Raw genomic sequence first — 23,193 nt, 5'->3', positions numbered from 1 at the left:
GACATTCATACCTCTCTTCTCTAAGCTTAGTTTAGTCCTATGCATGCAACACTTTCTATCTGTTACTTGATAACCCATCATTACGAATTACCTAGTGATTTGTTGATTTGGGATGTATGCGGTGATTCCTCTGGTAAAGCAAGCCAAGAGGATTTGTATTTGACAACAAGTTTCTGGATAACTGGAGATGGAGTGTCATTAGAGATGTATCTAGACTGTGAAATGGGCAGATACATTTTAAAAAATCTTATTTTACTGGGCTTAATACTATACTGGCAGTGCTGATGTAGCTTGTGGAAATCAGTTTACATTTCATGTAAATGTATGAGTGAGAGATTTGTTGATATTGATTCTTTGCTTTAATTGCAAGACTGTCAGCCTATGTAGTATATGAAATTTACTGAAAACAAATAAATCGTAAGATCATCAGACACTTGGGTCTTGTCCGCATGTTATGGTGGCATGGCTGGGTATAGTGTGAAGAACATCATCAGAGCAGCTAGTTTCCATCAAATGGCATCGTGACAGTATAAAGGAAGGTAAACTGGGCCCTGCTGGCTCTATCGTTTATGCTCTGTAGATCAGCTAATGTAATTTTCTCTGATGGATCTCTCTCCCTCTCTATAGTGTCCTAGGGAGCTGCACTGCAGTTGCCGCTTCATGCTGCACTTGACGGATAGCTAAGTGAATAGAAGTGCACCATCCAAAAAGGCAGCGGTGCCGGCTTCCCGTTAATATTCCTGTGTGTCCTTCTGGAGAGTTCTAGGGGTAAAAAAACATCAAGTCTGGAATCTGTTACCTATTAAGTAGTTGTTCCCTTACAGACATGGCAATGTTGACATAAGGTCTTGTGATACAATGGGTTTTGCAAAATAATGCCATCTGTCTGCTGGAAATCAGGCTAAGATTATATACATCTCTCTTTATAGACCAGTGACTATGTGTCAACGGCAGCATCTTTTGTTCAGTGACCTGGAACCTGATTTGTAAATGCATTTGTCTGGTTTTATGTTCATGTGCATCCTTTGTGTTTTTTAGTATACTAGCGCCAATGTAAATGTGCTTCATGAAGCAAGAACCTTTATTAGATTTGGGCTTGTGCAAATATTTTATTTTATCTACCCTAAATTACTTCTTCCAGATAGATAACGACTTTTTCTTGCTTGTCCAATATAAAAACTTGCCAAGTGCCTCACACACTGTTGCTGTGGTGCCAAATTACTACAGCTTTAACTCTCCCACAGAAACATTTGTGTGCAGTAGTGTTTTTCTGCACGTTTTTAAATTGCATTGTGTAATAAACACACTGTTCAGTGACTACTAGAATCTATTTAGTAAAAATGTGATGAAAAAATGTAAATATTAAACAATTACATTTCATTTAAGAGCCAAAGCCATACCTCGTCATGATTTACCAGAAAAATTTTGTCTGATAAAAAGCTCATATATAATGATAAACTGTAATAATGACATAAAAGAAAGAGAAGCTTTTCCTCTTTCCTAAAAGAAATACAATAACAATTTCTGGAAGTCAAATCCTTGATAGCCTCTGCTTAAGAACAGTCGTCTTTAAGAGCGGCAAAAAAATTCACTCAATCCCTCCCACTCCTTTCCTGATTTCTTGAAACCATGCAGGAAACGGTTTTTAGATATGTTGTCAGATCATTTTTCTATAGCCAAATAATTATTTTTTTTTAGAATCTGCAACCAACTAAAATGTGAATTCTTTTTTTAATCTACATTGCCAGCAAGGGTAAAGTTAAATACAGATCCTGTAAGTAACATTTATAATGGATGGTATTGCAAAAAGAGCAAGACCTTAACTGGCTGGTTATATTCTCTATTTTTCAATATGAAGAAAATGAGAAAATATAGGGCATAAATGCTCAATGTCTTTTAGGCAGCAGCTTTCATATATGCAAAAGATCATTACACAACACATCAGTCAGAAGTGTCATCCTCGCTGCATAAGTAAGGGCAGGGAGATTGCAACAACCATCTTGTGCCTTGGCCAAGCTCTTTCTTTTTATTTGGCCTCTGGCTTGAAAGAGGTACGAATTCTAGATTAGAAATCCAGTGTATTACATGCTTTTGAGAGTAATCCAGGTTAGTTTTAAATGACTTGTGTTCTATGGCTTATTCATGTTCTGTATTTCCTCAGATGGTTACCTACAAAGCCACTGCAAGGAAAAGAGCTGTGGACCCCTATGCACTTGTCAGACCGTGAGGGAGCTTGCAGCAGGCAGAGTTTGGCGTTGGCTCCGGTCCCCTCGCGGTGCCAGGCTGCGTGCACAGTGGCCGGGCACACACACAGCATTTGGGATGCAAAGTGGTCTGTGAATTACAAAGGTTGCATGGTGCTTCAGCTGGGAAAGGGCTTGCTCTCTACAGAGGACACTGATCAAGACAGACAGAAAAACATTTTCTGGTGAAGTCTGTAAGTGATATAAAACCTGGTGAAATAATAAGTGAATGCAATGCCTTAGAGCTGTGCCTGCACAAAGAGCATGTGTTGGCTCCACAGCCAACACACTCCCAGCGTGTGTTGGGATCCAGTCAGACATAGACCATGGACACCATTCTCAAGTGAGGTTATAAAAAGATGGGGAACTTCTGTTCCGGATGACTCTCTGCTTTCTAGCCTGTTGACTATGTCTTCTTTCTGCAGGCTACAAAGCTACATCTAAATACAAATCCCTCAGAGCAATTAGATTTTTCCACACAACCTGAAAACAAGCATCCCAACTTACTCTCCTATACGGAAAACTGTATGTTTCCCAAAGAAACCCCAGCTGGGTTGCTGGGACTTTGCTGTCAGGAAGGTTTTCATTGGTGTGCACTGAAAATCTGTAGCCTGTTGTGCTCAGTGCCCATACTCTGTTTTTTAGCAGGGTTTTTCTTTCTTCGGCCAGAGCTGGGAACACTGACATTCACCCAGTTTGTTTCCTCTGTGCTGAATTCCTCTACGTTGAATGATTAACAAGAGACCAAGGAACACTGTGAAGATATCTTTTCATTGCTAGTGCTCAGATTTTCCCTTCATTGCCAAGACACAGCATCCATTTCCAGCAGTAAATGTCATGCACACAATAGCTCTGCTGTCGGTGTGAAAACCTAGCTTAACTAGAGGAGGAGGCATAAAAGATCAGAGCACATCCTCTGTGCAAAACTGTACAGTCCAAAACATGTCTCATACTGGCAATTCAAAATAGATCGATTAGGCAGGGTTGTATCCTAAGGCTTCATTGTCTGTCTGCATCAAATGTTACTTTTTTTTTACTTGAACCATCTTTACATGTCTAGGCACTAAAACTGATTATGGTCCTTACTTGGCCGAAAGAAGGCAGCATGTGAAGGAAGGTTTGCAGACTACAGACCTGATTACATGTGGTCTTCACCTGGGTGAACAGGGGTTGGGTGAACGTTAGGAGATACTGGGGCTGTTTGTTCTTGTCCAAGGGTGGAGCAGACAATATTCCAGAGGTCCTGTTTAAGCAAGCAGGAGATGTGAGGGACAGCAACAGAAGATGTATAGGACAAAGGAAAGCAGAGCCAGCGAAGTCTCAGTGCAAGGCAGTGTTAAAAACAAACACTAGGGAACGTGTTTGAGGTCAGTCAGTGAACCAGGAGCAAGACCCAAATCAAAATCTGAATCTTCTGCCATGTAGTTTGACCTTTACTGCATAGTCTGTAAATTGATTTAAAAGTGGTATAATTCCTCAGCGCAGAAGTCTTTCATGTGTATGAGAATATTTCTCCAGCTTTATATAGTAAGGGACACATAAAATCTGATTTGAAAATAATATAGCGTGCAATGAATAAATGATATGCTCTGACATTTGGTGGTGTTTGTGAGATATAAGTCTATTTCTAGTGCAGTGTAGGCTTAAATAGCCAAGTGGTGTTTATAGGAGATGGGTTGCTGCATTCCTTTTCAGTTTGCTAATATGCGCTAGTTTACTGAAGTAAGCCAGCCCTGCACTGAATAAACGGGTGGGACTCTGTTCATCTATAGGACGATGTGAATAAACCATCATACCTTCACTGGAAATCTATGCATACATCATGTCTTAAATTGTGAAAAAAGAAAACAGAATTTAAACTAATTGACTATGCTCATTGGATACACTGTCAGCCTATATGCCTTAGTTTACCTAGTTGAAACTTGCACTAAAAATAATCCGTAGCTGGAAAATCTTTGCAATGGACACTGTAAAATTCCAGAGAGATGTTTGTGAAGCTTAGTTTATTCTTGTAAAACACTTTATGATCTTTCTTTTAAATGTGTTTAAACCATAAATGCTGTAAGTGTTTGTTTTACTGCTGTTCAGTACTTTCAGTGTTGCATCATTACATTAAGAAATGGGGGCATGTCATTTTGACTGGATTACCATGGAAAACTTTGTTCCGTACAGTCGTCCAGCTGGAGCACAGAAATACGAGTTCTCTTGTATTGGTGAATATACTAGAAAGATGGGGATACTGAGCTGTGTAGTGCCACCACCAAGTAGAAGAGGTAGGGAAAAAATCATCTTTTATGACTGGACTGACATTCAGTCACTGGGCGGGGGGGGGAGAAGCTAAGACAATGAGGCAAATGTTAATTATTCCTTCTCTTCAAGATAATTTTGCCTTGTTACAAAGTGATTCTAAATCCAAAGGACTTTAGGAGATTGTGAGAAAGATTTGAATGTGAACGTAGATTCTGCTCTCAGATTTACAGTGGTTGTCTTTTTCTGCAGTGACCTGAACAACACCCCCAAAACAATGTCTGAACTTTTCTAGATGCAGTGGATGCAGCATTATTATTATTTCTGAATAATAATATTCAGAATCCTGCTTTCAGTCTCCAAAAATTCAAATCCTGACTAACTTAGGAAGGTGCAGAGCCAAAGTCCCTGGTCCTTTCTTCTTGGATCTTGCTTGGGTAGTAGCTAAGGGAAAAGCTTCACCCAGTTCTGCTAAACCAGCTCTCTCCTACCCTTTTACTGAGAATCATTTTAGCGGAGATTATTGTTGTGATCAGTTAATAAAAGCAGATAGAACCATGCAGAGAGCCAAGGCATGATCTTCTCTTGTAGCGTCTAGGTCTTGAGAAGGAAAATGTGGTTAACATGTGGTGCTATCTTTCCACTTTTAAATACATGTCCTTGAACACTGTTTCACTACGGAGGGGGACTCTGTAAGCGGAATTGCAAACCTGTGGAAGTGGCTTCCTAATGGAATCAAGGACAGATCACAAACAAGGTAACTCAAGTAGCTGCTTGATTGATTATATTAATGCCCAGAAGGGAATATGACATTTTTTCCGTGGCTTTCTATTGTATCTTTCTATCATTTAACAATGATCCATATATAAGGAAGGGTAAGGACAATGCAAGTTACGGGAAGGAAATAATCGTCTTTAAGCAATGTCCTTTTGCTTTCAGACTATTTGGGATTGTTTTCCCTCTTTCTTAGAAACCTCTATGTATAGCCAGTGAGCAGGGTCGGCTGCTTGGTTTGAATTTCTCTTTGTCTGTTTACTGTGACAAAAAAGACCTCAGCCCATAAGCAAACTGCAGAGCATTGAGCAAGGATGTGTTCTGAAGGACGGGAACAGCTGAGCCTTCTGGAGGCTCTACAGTTTGCTGACTAGTGTGCTCTCCAGGCCGATTTTGCTTACAGTATATGTATGTGAATTATCTGCATATCCAATTTTATAAATTATTCCAAAGAGGAATTGGCATAATGCTACTCTCCAAACTTCCGTCTCCCCCTCTCCAAGATGAAGAAACTTTCTCTCCAAAACTGCATGTTATCAAAGCTTTCTTCTCGCCCTTTCTCTCTTTCTCTTTCTTTCTTGCTTCCTTCCTTCTCTTTTCCTTTCTTTCCTTCTTTCCTTCCTTGCCTATCTTGCTGATGGTTCTTTTATCTAAAGATAAAGATTTGCTAAACTATGTGAGTTTAGCAAATTACTCATCAGCTTAATTTGGAACAGGATTGGGCCCCCAAGATGGATTCCAGTACTGGCTGCCCAGACTGCATGAAAGCAAGCAAGAAAATAAAGACTTGTCAATCTAGTTATTTGTCTGCCTAAACCTTTTACATGGAAGAAAGCTTGAACAGTTTCTGAACTGAAGAGTTTTTGAGGAGAACATGAAAACTCTAGAAGCTGATACTGACACATTTCTGAAAAGGCATTACTTCATAGTACAGATATATGTTTCTTTGTAGCATCCAGAAAATTATATTTGACTGTTGCTATTTAGTGAGTGCACTTCACGCTGTTCGAGAGGCCAACGAAAATTCAGGGCCTCCTACCAGGAGCCTGTTTCTTATTTCTGGAAAGCTAACTATGCTTTAATTGTGGTCTGGAAGTTAATGTTATTTCAGAATTGTCGTCTTAATTCCCATCGTTCCTATTCTGCAGATGTGGAACATCACCCTCTCTACTATATTGCCCATGACTCTCTTCATTACCATCTGCTACGGGTCCAAAGTCTGTTATGAGCTCGCTGCTAATTTCAACTTCCTTTCCTTTTTTTTGGGGGAAAAAAACCCAACCCACAACAGAAAACAACCCATCTGTAGAGCTACTGAACAACTTACCCTGCTGTAATAAAGAACTCCTTTCAGAGACATAAGTCAATACTTCTGCTTAGGTCAGCCAAGAGGAATTGTCTTTTCTTGGGTACATCCTATACCCGTCTCTTCTTTCCAAGGGAAAACAGTTTTCACCAGGCAAGCTGATACTCTGCCTGCCAGAAAAACCTGTGGTGTTTGAAAAATTAAAGCTGTCGTTAATGAAAACCTCTTTTCTAGTACAACTGTTCTTTCTCTATTAGCCAGCTATGTAGTACTGAAGTGTTCATAAAATAGTATTTAAAAGTATTATGAAACCAGTAATTTTCTAAAAACTGCATTCATTTTAAATTTTATCCATTCTTTGTCACTTTTCCTAATAGCTATGCACAGCATAGAAGTAATTGGACTGTTTGGATAATCCCTGTGTATTTTTAAGGTATTTAATTTAAATGCTAGACTTGAAACTGGTAATAATAATGACATCACTGTTACAATAAAATCAATTTTTAACAAAAACTCAGCTTATGAAGCTATAAATAAACAATTCTATGGGTAGTAAGTACATTTAGCATTGTCTAATGGGGAAGCATTAAAACTGGAGAGCACTGACCTCCCTCCCCAACTCCATGGTGGGTTGTTGTGGGCCCAGTTTTCATCATCTTCGAAATGGCCACAACTGTACTCACTCCCACCAGTTTGGAAGTGATGTCTGAAAGTGCAAGGCAGAATACGACTGAAAGATTTTGAGGAGGGGCTATATACCCTGAAGGCCTGGAGGATCAGATATTTTACACCAGCTCTTTGAAAGCCTCAACACACACATCTATTATCACGAATAACTCTTATGATGCGTTTGCCAGTTACTTCTGCAGATATTAGCAACCCACTAAATGAGTTGCCCGCTCATTTGCGGTAGTTGGACAGTACTGAAGCTGTTGGCAGTGCCTGCATCAAAGCTGAAATACGATGAAAGGATTTGTGTTGTGTGTACTGAATGGGGGCAGACCTGCATCACGCTCATTTGTCGTCCAGCAAATACTACTTCCCAACACCGTGACGTGTTTACAGGGGCAGGTCTCTCTCTTTTCTGTGCTGAGAAATAAGCCCAGCCGAGTCTGCCACTCTTCTGTTAAATCTGTAACAGTGTGACCGACTATCAAATCTCAGGAAATTATATGGAGCTAGCTTTGTACTTAAAAATAGAGCTGATGAGGGTGGGTGGGGGAAGAGCACATTCAGAAATCTGGCTTTTTGTTCTTTGCCAAACAGTCCCACTCCCTCTCAGGCGGATTTTGCAAAGAGCTCACCATATGGGAGGACGAGGGCTTGGGAAAACCTGACCTTCAAAAATTCCTTCAAAAATGTCATCTTCTGGGATGGTAAACTATGCGATTAAGTTGCACAACTGATGGATAATTTGTTCTACGATCCTAATGTGCTCATTCGTCCTGTATATAACCATTAGAGTCAGTGCTGAGGTCCAGTCAGTCAAGGGATTACTTTTCAAGCCTTTGCAAGTGGGTTCAGAGACCCTAAAGGTGCATCAAGCAGCGCTTCCCCGCAGACCAGAGCCTCAGGGACCCCGAGCTCCTGCCCCCTTCTGCACCGAACTAATAACTCTTGTCTCTGCCCTTTTTTTTGGTAAATCCGACCACAGCGCATCAGGGAGCTTGTTAAGTCCATATTGTCCTGCTCCGTATGGAAATACCATCAGGCAGGGAGGACCTGCCATATGCACCCTGCGCCATGTGCTGTGGAAATGTTTGAAGTGTTTGAGGCCCAGGGGCAGTAAAACCCTATATTGCAGTCACTCCTTGGGATAGCAAAAAGGATTTCTGTGGGAAATCCTTGCAGCTGTAGGTATCGTTGATCAGGATTCTGCAAGAAACTCCATTTCAGTGACTGCTCGCTTGTATTTTAAATGAACGAGTCGTTAGAAAACTAGTCTCTTACCATATGATCCAGTTTGAGTACCTATATATACTTCATGTAAAATTATATTTGAAAATCATGAAAGATTATGCTAAAAAACCCAGTGAGGGAAAATTAGGGACTTCATTAGATAAGGAAACACAATTCACAGCCTCTCAAACTAGATAGTTGGATCTGTTTGATCCAACTCGGCTCACAAATTGACTTGCTAGCCCAATGGAAATTACCGTATTTACTGACTTACCTCCTTTTTTTAAAGAAGGAACTAAACTGCCAACATTTTCTTTTCATCTGTGTTCATCCTAATTTGAATTTGCAATAGGTCATGTTTTGTTTGTGATGGTGAGCTTCAAGAGGGTTGTCTGAGGGAAACAAAATGTTGATAATTCATCTGAATTTTAGAACTTTTTTGTGCTTCAGAACTGATGTGGAAATCTTGCAAGGTGAAGCTTTGTTCCGAACATTCAATGTGCCTCATGATGACATGACGAAAAAAAACCCCATTTTTTCCAGTGATTTTTTAATGCTTCTGTAGAGGCAGCTTCAGCAATTAAAGCATGACGCAGCAAATGCTAAATATAGACTCAAGTAAAATGGTTGGTAGTTTTTGTTTTACACAGCTGTTTTCTTATCTCTGTGCAAGGGAGACTGGTTTACTTGAAATATATAAACTCAAGGATATATAGCACTGAGTAGATATTATTATTTGATTATGTTCTGCTTTTAGAGCTTTTTACATATTTCTAGGGTTTTAGATCTTTCAGATTACTTTAGAGATCTATTAGAGTCAGCTTTCAGAGGTCACATTTTTATGCTTCAAACTTACGTGTTCTTGCATATCGGTAACGTCTGAAAGCAGTAACATATCAATGCAGCAAATGTGTTTTTGGAATATGTGATTCAATTTATCATTTTTAAAATTAGTTCTTGAGTTCTACCCTTAACACAAAGCTAAATACATGGTTTTCTTGTGTTTTTAATCCAAATTTTGTGAGCTTATCCTTGCAGCAGTTATCTTCAAACATAGAAGCAAAAGACAAGTAATATTTGCATGTATTTAAAGATACCTTATTACAACTGTCTGCGTCCTTTTCATTTCTTCCTCATTTTTCTGTTCTATCTTTTAACCGCAGTGGCTGTGCTAAGTAAAGATCTTGTCATGGTCACTGCTGGGGATGCGTTCCAGCAGGGCCGACACCGTGAAAGGCTCATGTAATGTAAGCTCAGTGGCGTCTTTGAGCAAGGACTTCCATGAATGAACTGACTTCACGGAGCATTCGCTGGGGTAGTTTGCAGATGGGAGCCTTGCGTATGACTGCCTCTTGTACTTTCTTAATGCCTATTTGTTGCTATCCATTTTAGCTTCCTGCACTGTTTGTCATGTCCTGTTTCAGTATATTTTTTGTTCTTCGTAATTTTCACATTGGGAGCATATACGTAATGTTGTTTTGTAAAGATGCAGCCAGTTCCGAACTTGTAGACAGGCTATTTATCTCTTCCCATTAATGCATTTTGTTTGGGTGGTTCAAGCTATTTACCTTGTGAATAGATGGCAATCAGTCTTCCTTCAGAAACTAGGGGGACATTCCCATGTTCTGGACTGACCTTCTGATGCTTGGCTCAGAAGATAGTAACACTGAGAACTAAATGGTCAAAGTATGGAGCACATGTGTACCGTACTGTCCTGCATTAACCAGAAAATTGGAATTATGATTCTTCAATTTAATTTTAATTGATTTAACCAGATATTCTTATTTGAGGAATTAGAATGGTACACCGGTGCACTACATGATGTGCAATTCTTAAACCGTGGGATTCCTGAATTAGTGGGACAGTCCCCAATAATTTAAGCAGCAATACTTAAACTTCTATGCTTCTTTTATTTATGTACATTTAAAGTTACATGCTCATTTAGAAGCTCAATTTCTTCTTGTTTTCTCTGTAACCAAAGATCAGGTTGCACGTTTACTAAAATGCCTCCCAGATCAATTTGGTGACTCAAGCAAAGTGTTAAAAGTAGAATACTAGAGAACGATCTTACAGCCAAGCCAGAGTCACAAAGTTACTTTTAATAAACGCTCTTGTCTGTGTTAATTTTAAGTCAAAAGCAAAACAGTCTAAGGATACTGTGGTGGATTCATACGTGTGTCATATACTAACCCTGAGGTCCCGTGAAACAAATCTGATGGGCACTGTGGTCAGTACAAACTAGTATTTGCATTTCAGTCATTTTCTACCTTCTTGGGTGAACCGGGTCTGTCTAAAAAAGTGTGTGCTAATATATATGTTTAACGTGAGAATGTTATTAAAAAGACTGAAGGATATGAAGCACAAGATATAAGCAAATTGTGCTTTGCAGTCTCGGGCGTAACAAACCCAGAATGTTTTCTAAGGCCGCCTGTCCTGCACACCGGCAAGTTCTCAGCAGTGCCACGACCGACAGCTGCTGGCCCTCGTGCACGGTACAGGGAGCGGGCTGGTTCTGGGACATCTGCAGGGGGTGTGCTGGGTGGGTCTAAAAGTGTCCTTTTAAATTGGCTTTTACTCTACCAGCATAGAATACCCCGTCATTTTAGGCATGGACCTCTCACTGCTGAGAGAAAACAAAGGAGTATAATACTGATACATTATTATAGTATATAGTAGTGAGTTATTGTAGAATCAACGTCAGTGATTTTTGTAGAATAAAAGTCAATGGAGAAAAAAATGGGATGGGGAGCTTCATGAAGTTAATTGTATTTATAGTTAAAGCGTGAAATAAATTTTTCCATCCGACTTACATATGGGCATATGACAGTACTGAGCTGAGTAAACTGAGCACTGGCATAACTCCATTGACTTTACTGAAATTTCATCCCTTTGCAGCAATACTGGGTTTGGCTCAAACACAAGTGACCAGATAATTTTCTGACTGGTAATGTTCATAGGTTGTATTTCTGACTTGGAGTAAACAAACTACATATTTCAGGCTATAAGCAGATAACGATGGCCACTTGGAAGAAACTTCCATTTTCAGGTATTCATACAATGTTGCATCGCTGGCTGGTTGTGCTGTAATGTGTTTGGCCTTCCTGAATACAGTCACTTGTAATTTTAAATTCTGTATGTCTCAAAAGTTACATAAATCAGTGGGCATGTTTGTTGCAAAAGGAAAACAGGATTTATTCCTTTCTGTGCTGAGGTGGAGATGGAGCAAGGAACCTCACTGCACAGTCTGATCCTTTATTTCAGCGACTACGTACAAGGGGGATGCTTTATTATTGAAGCAGGTAGGTTTTAAACAGGTCAGGCTAAATGCTGTTTTGTGCTTCTAATACGGCAGTTACTTCACATTTGAGGTGGAGTTTAACCTACATAAAGCAGCTTAAAAAATCTGCAAATTATTGTATAGCAGTATCATCCAATGCTTTATCCTTCTGCACTCATTTCTCTGTGTGTAACACGGCGTCAAACAAGACTGCCTTGAAGTAAAAGGTCAACTGTAAAAACTCAGGCATTGCCAGCAGCAGTCATATCGAAAACCTGAACTGCAGCACTGCTGAGGCTTCTTTTCTTAGGTTTTAGCATAAGTTTCGGCACAGAAAAGTAAATACAAGAAGTTCAATATTTTGATAATCCCAAATTGAAAGGGTTTTGGTACAGCCATTTTGAAACTGAATTGTGTCTGCCTGGTCTGATGACTGGTAGCACAGTTATCTCATGCCTTCATTTTCTTCATTTTGCTGGTCTTTCTCTCTGAAGAATACCGAAGAATACTATCAAGCACCAAATTATCATTTTTTATTAATTATTACAAAGAAGCCTCTAGATTGCAACAGGTCTCAAATATGGCCTTCAGATGTTTCAGCATCACAATAGGTGTAGACTATCACCAAGAGGTCTCTGTCCTCTCTCTCAAGAGGATTTACAGCTTGCTATCTCTTTTTGTCTTAGGCCTACTGGGAAAAAAAAAGGATGGGTGCTCCCAAAATCAGCTAGTGCTTTCATAGAAAGTGAAGGTGACTTGAGCGGGCTCAAGAACAAGAGAACTGGAAAGACTGTAAAAAAGTCATGCAACATGAGTAGGAGAAACAATTTTTAAAAAATATTTTTTGTTGAAGTGTTATGTCCTGAAAGGATGTTAGATATGTTAGTGAGTCCCACCGGGGCCAGGGGAAGGGGCTCTGCTCCAATACAGGCAGTCTGGCTCTTAACTCTGTTAGGAGCCAACCCTGAAAGGCTGGGAGGAGAAGGCGGTGGCCTGCCTGCGGCCCGTAGGTCTTTACGTGTTCTCTCCACCCTCACCCAAGTCATTTGTATTCCCCCTTCTTTCCCATTGCCTTTGGGAGACGAGGGGATGGAGAAAAGGGAAGGTAGAATAGCAGAACTCAAAATTTTACCTTTGTGAAAAACACACCTGGGAAATTCCTGATTAACTGACAAGTTACTGGTCAGATGTCACTGGATCCCACCCCCTGCATATGTTCTTCTTCCTGCGGCATCAGAGTTGATGACACCGAGTTGATTTAAATCTCTTAGACTTATTTTAAAATCATACGACAAAAAAAAAAGTGTTTGTCCTGCCCACCAGTGATGAACCATGTAAAACCCCTGACTCCCAAGGGTTTTCTAGCAATGATGTAAAGGAAAACATTTTCAGGTTGAGATTCTCAGGTGAAAATCTGATTCTGAAATGTGGAACATTAAGAAAAGTCTGAAATTTCAGGAGGCTGGTAATAAACCATAGCTATGGCAACAACAAGCTGCTTGGTTTTATTCTCTCTCCTGGTATAAGATGTTACTGAAAGCACAGGGCAAAGCAGATTCAAATCGGTATTAATTTGTGTTCCTTTGTGAAAGACGTGCACTCTCATTTCCTTGTAGAAAAGGCAAAAATAAAAACATTGTATACACCGTGTTATTTCATGATTCCTGCTTTGCAGATATTAGGTAACACGGTTTATTGTTAATGCTGTGCAGTGCATGCAGTGTACTTTCAGTGGAACATTTCAGTCTTTTGTGGGGCAGCCTGCCCTACCAGCAGGAGTGTAGTTTATTAGGTAAACTAATCTGTTCTTAATTATAGTGCCACCCAATACAGTTGAACATCTCGCTTTGTAACATACATAGTTATTTTTTGCAAAACAAGAGGAATTGTTCTAAGGCTTCTTAAAGGCTGCTTAGACTTTGCTAGGACACAGTGTTCAACTGAAAAAGCTGTGGGTGGAGGAAAAAGATTTCTCTACTTAGTGAAGCAACTCAATAACTGAAAATTTGTGATTTTAATTTCAAAGTCATTTACAATATAGATGTGCTTGCAGAAATGCTGCTTTGCTTTTTGATAGAATGCATACATGCTTGATGTCTTAATTAGATAGGGGAAATAGTCTGCATTCTCTTAGAACAATGTTTAGCTATTTAGCATTCAGGTTTTTTTAATAATCTTTTAATTCTATTAAATGTAAAAGCAAGTGTGTAGAATAACTATTGAACACATTTCTGGCTTTAATCAAAGAAAAAAGCTGCTTTCAGAGGTTATGCTTCAGCTTAATTCCATTTAGAGCATTATGTTTTTACTCAGGAAAAAAAAAAAAAGAGGTGCGATTTCTCAACCTGGAAATAGATCACAAACCCTTGGGTAAGATGTGCTGCAACTGACATTAATGAGACGGCATCTGCCCAATACCAGTGCTTAAGCTGTTACTTTCTATTGTCATTTTTCTTTGTTGATTCTGCCAAGAGGGTAGAGTTTGTGTCAGAAGATCATGAGGAAAGAGGTGGGGAGAAGGCTTTTAAGACAATAAGAACTTGAGTCCATTCATTGTCTGTAGCATCACATTTCACAATAATTATCCGGGGATGCAGGCTGTTTCCAGTTACCGTTGATTCACGTGTAAGGTTACACGAGCTTTCCCTTGTACCATGCTGCCGTTTTCTATGAGTGTTGAGACCTTTATACCCCTCTTGACTGGGCAGTATTGGAACACAGATTGCCATGCTCCTAATTCTTATCAACCCCAGAAATGTAAGAGGTGATAAGGTAATGCAAGTTGTCTTAGCGTAGATAGGCTCCATTAGGTGCAGAGGGACAAATGCACGTAGAATTGTCCGGCGCCAGTACTACCCACCAGCTCTGCAGGTTGGGCCTCGTAGATGGGACAACATAGATTTGTTACGAAGAGGGGCTTGGGATGGCCTCAGGGCTCGCTGCATTGCCAAGTTGAGATCCACGTGAAAGTAGGGGCTTGCTTCAGCAACATTAAATAGCACAAACTCATCTCTGCAGGAGATGCAAGCCAGTTAGCACACTTCTTCAAGAGGTTTTTGAAAATCCAAACCAAATACCGCTCCCGGTCTAGAACTGTGTACATAAGCAGATTGCAGATGTGAAACACTGTTGGAAAGTGAATAAAGCATTAACAAGCTAAATTTATTTATAGAGTAAAACTACTGGCTTCAGTTTGGCCCGGTTTCCAGACAGATACACAGAGGTTATTTGTAGCAAAGAAGCTTTACTAATTACATTCATTTTCTATACAACCAACTTAAAATCCAGCCACGGATGAACGTGTCTCAGGTTCTGTTATCTGACTGCTTAAATTTAAGCATGTTTTCTTCCTTTCTGCCTTGAGCAGTAGCACTGTCAAAGCACAGATGCCCAGCGGGGACACCTTGAAGACACGGCGTTGCTGAGTCAACCTCCCCCGCAAGCAGCGTTATCGGTGGTGATTCAGCCAGACTACCTGGCTGTGTTCTGCCACCCGCATCCTGGCCTTTTTATCTGCTTTTTTCCTCCGCGGTATTGTTCACGAGTAGACAGGAGATACATAGGAAACTGTAAAGCTTCCATGAACGGCAATACCAAGGTACATAAAAACACTGCAGTGACATTTATTAGAAGATGGACGAACTGTTATCACACCTTTTCCAGGCATGCAGCTTTCTGGGGTCGTGATATGCCTCTGGATTCTTGCAGCTGCATTACAGGACAGCATCACAAACTCCAGAGCTCAGCAGTGATGAGGTAATTGTACTCCTCGCCTGCTGCTGGATGCCTTCCCCTTCTTGATATTCAGCTTCCTCACAGCTCACTGTGAATATGCCAAGTATACATGCTTATCCAAAGTTTAGCAAACTCAACAAAATAGCACGCAACAAATGTTACAGGCAGACAAGTCCTTTAAAGAGGTCTTGAACTAAGCTGTTTACATGTTTCTTGGTCTTGAGTGTTTTGCAAGATACTTTAGCTTTTCTTCTTTCTTATATTCATGTTTACCTACCATGCTCTCACTAACATTCTTCAGTATTGAAGTTGGCTTCAGGGTTGAAAGGCTGGACAATTTCATTGAGGTCTTATCAATGATAATTTAGTTTCCTACATTGGTCTTCTACTGCAAGCCAGTATTTGTGGTTGAAAATGCTTCCACCCTTTTATCATTCAGAGGACCTCTAGCAACAGGCTGAAGGTTTTGATGGGATCTCCTGGAGTTTTAGTATTTGGGTTTTTTTATTCAGTATTTACTAACGTTTTAAAGCCTGTGCTTCTACAACTCTACCTACAGAAGACCTAGTGAGAGTTACGCTCTGTAGTTAAAACAAGCTGGTGAGGAATGCATGTTGTGTCAGGTCTTCAGTGAGTACATAAGGGCTTTATATGGATAAGAAAGAGGATGAAATAACAATATGCAGCATTTCTGCATGCTTATTCCAGTACTTCCGAGGCCTCTCTTTTACTGAGTACGTTATGAATACCTAGCTAGGCATAAATAAAATATGACTTGTGCTGAAATATAACATACAACTTTCCAAAGAGATAAAAGCTATTTTGTGATCATCAGCTAATTAAAAATGCATCGGGTCAGCAGGAAGTGTTTGAACACAGATTTTATTTATTGATTGTGAATGTTTCCACATGAATACAGAACTGCTCCTGTTTCACCTCACCTCCCTAAGCTGTTACGTCCATCATACTCTGCAATGCTGTCTAAAGCCTTGCTTTCCTTGTCTTGGTGGTGATGGGTTTTGTAATTTTGGGATGGTTACACTGAAGTTAGAAGCTGTCCACGTATTTTCTCCTTCTCTTTATGTTTTTGTCTGACAATGTGGATCGGGTACAGTCAGGGTACAGGGTACCTTGTTCAGAAGGTAGTTTACAATGGAGACCACTGGGCCGCAGTTGCAAACAACAGTAACACGAAGGCTGCTATTGCAGAATTCTCTCTCGAAGTACTTGGAGCAGACTCAAAGCAGCTGGGAGGGGAAGCCTTTTACTGGGTTTGAATTATTGCCGACAGGAGCATTTTGTTTCCAGTCCTGTGGCTTAAACTTTGTGATGATACTGAGGATCTCTTGGTGGAACTGATCGTTCAAACGAATGTTACAATTGTTCTTTCTTTGCACTTCGTTTTCTTACTAAAACAAGAAAGTACAGGAAAATTGTGATTTTATTATAAACTCTAAAGTCTGCATGTACCGGCCCTGGGTATTTCAAATGCCGTAATTCTGGACTCTTTCACTCTTCTTTACCAATTATCTTTATACCCAATTAAGTGCTTTCAATTAAGTGCTTTCCCTGATGACAGTGACACGCCGTCGCTAACTGGCCCATTCCCTGGCCCCCGGTTAAGCGGGCAGGAAGCGCGGGGCCCGGGCCCCGCCGGGGGCTCACCCCGCCCGGGCAGCCTCGGGGGCAGCCGGACCAGGAAGTTAACAAACCCGAGGCCAACGGCAGCGCCCAAACTACCTCCGTGGCCCCGGCGGGGCCTGAGCGGGGCGTGGGGGCCGCCTCGCCGGGCACTGCGGGGGCGGCGGGGCCGCGGCCTATGGGCCGGGCCGGGCCGGGCCGGGCGGAGCTGTGCGGACTCCCCTCTGGGGCCGGCGCTGCCTCGTCCCCCGCGGCCGCTCGCCCCGCGCCCCCTCCCCGTGGGCCGGGTTATGTAAGCGGCTCGTCCCCCAGCAGCGGCAGCATCTGCGGGGCTCCCGCCCCTGTCTCCGCCCCGCTCCCGGCGCCGGAGAGGCAGGCGGCGGCAGCGCAATAAAGCAAGTTTTGTCTCCTGCGAGGAGGTCCCACCGCCCCCCGCGCTCGCGGCTCGGCACCATGGCTGCGGCGCCCCTGGGGCAGGCAGCAGCCCCCGCCGCGGCGGCAACCCCCCGCTAACCTCCCTCGGCAGCGGGAGCGGCCGCCTCCGCCGGCCATCCGGGCCGCGGCCGCCCGCTGGGGCCGCCGGGGAGCGCGTAGCTCCGCGCCGCCGCTGCCGGAGAGCGGCGGCCCCCCCCGGCCCGGCCCGGCACCATGTGGGGCGGGCTGCACCCCCAGCTCGGCTTGCGCGGCTACAAGGCGGGTAAGGAGCCCCGCGGCCCCGCCGCCGCCTGCGCGTCCCGGCGGGGCGGGAAGGGATGGAGTTGGGGGGGGGCCACAAGGCCCCGCCGCGGTGGGGCAGCTGCGATGGGGCGGGCGGGCCGCGCCGCTCCGCTTCCCTTCCCCCGGCCCGGCTGCCTGTCGGGTCCCCACAGAAACGTCTGAGGAAGCAGCTTCCTCCCCACCGCGGGCGGGAAGCGTTACCGCCCCCCCTCACCCGGCTCTGTGAGGGGGGACGTGGCGGCGGGGCCTCCCGGAGAGGGCGCGGGGGCCGGCCCGACGCCGCCGCCGCCGCCTCGGCCCCTACCGAGGGGCCGAGGCGGCGGCGTCGGGCCGTCCGTCCGGTGGGCTCGGTGTTTACTTAGCTGGACCCTGCAGCGGATGATAAAAGCTGAGCTTAACCTACATAATCCGTTTCCTTGTTTTGGGCTTCCCCCCCCCCGCGTTTTGTTAGTATACCCTCAGGCATAGGCTGGAAGTGTGCTTCCCTTTATGCTTTTCGCTTTAAATTTAGACTGCAACAAATCGGTCGAGTCCTATTTTTTTTTTTTTTTTTTTGCACCACTTTTCTGTTTCTGGATTAATTAGAGCCTCGTTCCTGCAGGTTGGCAGGGATACGTTGAAATTTTACGCTTAGAGTGCGGTTGTTACTGGGGAGACATCCTATCTGTAAGCGATGGGCTAACTTTCCACCGTAAAGGCTGTCAAAACTGGCAGAGGAAAATAGGTGAATTGATTGTAGAGCCGTACGGACATTACTTTTGGGCAGGTAAGGCTAGGTACCGACTCTTCCGGGTGCCCTTTTCGGGATTTGAAAATATTACCAACTATATCACCTGCTTTACTCTGGCAGAGTTCCTGCAAATATTTTGTGATATTTTGACTTACTGAAGTAATCTATCACTGTGAAGGTCTGTGGTTTGACTCTGCCGTTACAAGTGTTGGAATAATTTTTTAACTGTTGGAATAATTTTTTTTCCTTCAGAAATTTGGTTTCATGTTTTAATTTTGGGATTGCAAGATATGACTGCATAATGTGTATACAGTTAGTTGACATATTTAAATGGCAGGATTGTTTTGCAGGGTTTTTCTTGCAAATACAAGAGCTGCTAAGATGTTCTCAGCAGCTGCCTGAATCTCTACAAGTAGGCTAATGTTCAGTCCCTATAATGTGAAAGAAGATACTGTTCCTTTTTCTGTACTATTATTGTTATTTATTTCTATGTATAACACGTTTGCATTACTGAAGTGTTGTGGTGTTGGGTGTTGGTTGTTTTTTGTTTGTTTTTTTTTTTTTAATGCTTCCCGCAAAAGAGTGGAGTTACATTATCTTTGTGCTACAGCTTGCGAAGATACTGGCTATTCTGAACACTAGGTGTAGAGATTTCTGTTAATTTGGTGGAAACTTCAGGAATGTAGGGTGTTTCAACTCTTGATTATTTGTGTTTGGGGCAGGAATATTAGGTGGTTATATCACAAACGTGCACTGGCACTAACTTCAGACCATCACAAAGATTGTTGGTGTTCATTTTTCATTTGTTTCAGGAAACTTTGGGTTGTGCCATTCATTACAGCGTCTTCCCTTTTGTTGGGTTCAAATAGTGCCTTTTAGTACTGTGTTGAATTTGTCAGCAATTCTGATCAGTCAATTATTGGATGAACGTTTTACTTTTGCTTGTTTGTCAGTATTGGCTTTAAGATTTGAGAACTAATTTTGTGCATTGCTTTTCTTTTCTCCCCCATCCCCTCCTTTTAATACCCAGGGTTAATATGAAGTTCAAAATGTACGTTTATCTATAAGCGGTAGAAGTGTAAGGTAGCAACATTTGTAGGAAAATCTCTAATTTGAGGTAATAGACTAACAGAAGGTGGTGGTTAATTAGAAAGCAAGTAGATAAAGGTTTAACCTTGAGATGTGATCTGTGCATTATAATTTCCAATTTAGTAGTCCCTTCCTTCATCAGCCTTACTTTGAAAGAGTCAAGAAGCTGTTTCGCGAGGTTCATAATCCCTCTGAAGAAGAGGAAGTTAATTAGATCCACGCAGGTATTTTAATGAAGGGATGATGGCTACTAAGATCCTGTGCTATTACATTATTGCCAGGTTAGATTTTTTTTTTTTTTTTTTTGGGAAGGAAGCTGTCCATGGGAAAAGTATTTTGTTGCAGAACAGTAGCATCTTACTAGAATGCAGAAGTTTAAGCATTTATTTTTCAAGCTGAAGGAATTTTCTTTTGCCAAAATACGTTTAATTCTTTAACAGCAACTACTTGCTATGGATTCTGATTGTCTTTTAAATATTGGTGTGGGAGCATAACAGTTAATGACTTGTTAATTCTTGTTAAGCTGTGTTTATTACTGAAAAGCATTCTATTTTGCTCGTTATATTTTAGTTACCTATGGATATGGGTATTTAGAAGTCCTATTTTTATTGAAAATCTTACAATTCCCTTACAAATCTAGGTGCCTGCTGAAGAATTCTGTAACTATTTACACAGAGGAATTACCAGATTTTCAGTAATAAATGCAAATTAATTCTGATTTTCTTAAAATGTAATGGGCAAGGACACTTCTTGGGGAGTATTTAATTTGTGGCCTTCAGTATTCCCCTTGTAATTTCCAAATTGTTCTTGCTTTTCAGTTCAATAGGAGTGCATTCTCTGAAAAAAAGGTGCTGTCTTGTTTGCATGCCGCTGAGATTTTTCTTTTTTAGATAGGTGCTTCTTGTTTAACCAGTGGATTTAATGACAAAGTTTGCTGCCCATGCAAAATAAATTCAGCTTCTCACAGTCTCAGTACCTGTCCTGAAAAACCAAATTCCTATTTTTGGAATGTGTATGATTTATTGACTTACAGTCTTTCAATTGTCTTGTACACATTTAACTGCTTATGAAAACCTTGCAGCATAGTTTATACCTCTATAAAGACAGCAGTTACCCACTATGCTGCAGGAATTTAAACAACTGCAGTGAAGGACATACAGTGTTTCAACCCCTTTGCTTATTCATCTAGACCATCCTTTGAAATGCACAGTTGGTTAATAACTTTTAAGACTATGGAAGTGTTCATCTAGATGTGTTGTTCCTCTGGGGCATGCAGTCATTCAGTTAGGCTATGTGTGTCCAACAGATGCCTGTGGAAAGTGAAACAAACACAGTTCAAAATGAAATAACAAGTATTTATTACTTTCAGTAAACTGTACCACCTCTAGTCAAGCTTCTCTCCACTGTCCAATATTACCAATAGTTGACCACTACTGGAATTGGGCTGATAATAGCTGTTGAGGTGACAAAAGCAAGAAGTGGTGAAAACTAGAATTAAGGTGCTCAAAAGGATGTGATTGACACTGCCTAAAAATAGTAGTCTGCATCCCTCTGCTCCTAGGGCCCTGGCAATGTGATTTGTTTGTAAGGCAAATCCCAGAAGTCCCCCCCGTTGTCGTACTTAACTCTTGTCGGCAGCGAAACCCTTGTCGGCAACGAGTGTGAGACGCGTGGGTCTGCAAGATTATTTAATGATGTCACAATCAGTGTGAGCAGCAATAAGGTCACAACACATTGTAAGGCCCACGGGGTGCTGCCTCTGAGGGGTGCCCATGGAGCTCATAGGCAGCTTCACAACACAGCCAGGGTTGGGGGGGGCGGGGCTGACGACACTCTTTTTCATCCTTTGGGGTGGAGGGGGGACAGAAATCCAATGGTTTTGTTTCTGTAACAAGTTTTATTGGTCTGCTATTGGAGGTCTGCACCTGGGGATGCGACAGCTCTTGGGACATCTTGAAGAGGCTAGGCAAGGCAATAAATGGTGAGTTAGTGTTACCAAGGGTAGACTTCAAATTGCTTACCTGTTATAAGTGTATATATACACATATGTGTATGTAAAGATTGATTACCTGAGGTTAAAAATGTAATATTCCAGCTGCAAGACTGGCTGCTAGAATGGCCTTTGCTATCTTTCACAGACCATAATATGTGAAATGACATTCTGTGTTTGGTGGCGAACATGAGTTACTTGCTTCCTTTCAAAAACAATGCCTTTTTTTTTCTTCCTCCCTCCAGGCAAGTCACTTCTATAGTATTCACTCTTTTAATGTGTACAAAACATGAATGTCTTAACTGCTTAGCAAGAAGAGTGATAGATGTAAGGGTGTATTATATCGTTGGTCTTCAGGGTTAGCAATTGTTCTAATCTCTTGTATGTTATCTGTATGTTAAATATTTATTGACCGAATATAGACCTGTGGTTTCAGTAATTCTGTGCTTTTAAAACTTAAATAAAGGAAGTAGTAATTAGTTTAATGATTTTGAGAAGAATGCATTAGTTTTAAACGGTTGTACAGAATAAGTATATAGTAAAAAGAAGCCTGAGGCATGATGTCTGCACTAGGGGATGGTGGTGAAGGAAGTGCTAGTTAGGATAAGAGCACCTGTAATTTCTCCGAAGAATGCCTAGGATTTATGTCCACCAAATACTGCTTGTTACAGTTGCAATTATTTAGGCTAAGTTTTTAGCCAGGCATTTAATACCTGTTAAAGAACGCAGGCGTTTCAAAATATGGAGAAGTTGCCAAGTACAGTAACAATGCATGGTGGTGAGAATAACTGAAAGCCTCCTAAATCAAATAGTTGTTGCATGACTTGAGGTTGTAGCCAGAGGTGATCATCTGCCATTGTTGGAAGCAAAGCCTGTTTGTTGTAGACAGGTTAGTTAAGGAAAAGAGGGATAGTAGTACACTTGTTCAATATCAGCTGCTGTGCCTTCTGTACTTTTTGGATGCCTGTGGTTTAATAGTTGGAGAGTTAAACTAATTGTCAATTCCCGTGCTGGTTGTTTTTTGGCTGAAAAAGTGCTGACTTGGTTGTAGTTGTCATTAGTCTCTCAGATGCCCAAATGAGTCTTGAAATTGTACGCTGACAATAAAACTGTCTTCTTGTGATTTGTTTTAAAACATGTTCCATATATTTGCTACGTGATTCAAAAAGTGGCTTTCTTACTGACTCCTGTGGTGGGTTAACCTTGGCTGGCTGCCAGGTTCCCACGCAGCCGCTCGCTTGCTTCCCCTCCTCAGGGAGACGGGAGAGAAAATAGGATGGAAAAGCTTGTGAGTTGAAGACGGGAGGATTGCTTACCACTTAACTGACATGGGCAAAGGAGACTTGACCATGGGGTCAGTCCGTGGCATCTCCTCTCCATACTCCTTCTTCCTCCTGCTGTTCCCCTGCTGCAGCCTGGCGTCTCTAGGGGCTGACAGGGAATCTCTGCTCAGGTGCCCAGAGCTCCTGCTCCCCCTCCTCTTCCCTTCCTGTTCTCACCTCTGGGCTCACAGGGCTGTTTCTCACACTTTTTTCCCCCCCTCAC

General features: G+C 41.9%; 1 protein-coding gene across 2 annotated transcripts in view; it reads left to right on the top strand.

Annotated features, from left to right (window-relative positions):
* The window catches only part of CEP85L (centrosomal protein 85L), a 160,075-nt gene that overhangs the window by 15,768 nt on the left and 121,114 nt on the right, over window positions 1-23,193 (top strand). Inside the window, exon 1 of one of the 2 annotated variants that reach the window (XM_075145739.1) lies at window positions 17,688-17,819. The exons of the other annotated variant lie outside the window; for it this stretch is intronic. Coding sequence (XP_075001840.1) covers window positions 17,771-17,819 — 49 coding nt within the window. The 5' untranslated portion in view covers window positions 17,688-17,770. Of the gene's footprint in view, window positions 1-17,687; window positions 17,820-23,193 lie in introns of those variants that run through there. 2 annotated transcript variants of the gene reach the window in all.

This window comes from Calonectris borealis, chromosome 3, assembly GCF_964195595.1.
Source record: "Calonectris borealis chromosome 3, bCalBor7.hap1.2, whole genome shotgun sequence".
NCBI classification, from domain to species: Eukaryota; Metazoa; Chordata; class Aves; order Procellariiformes; family Procellariidae; genus Calonectris; species Calonectris borealis.
The sequence above is the reverse complement of the archived record's forward strand: the minus strand, read 5'-3'. Positions and strand labels throughout refer to the sequence as shown.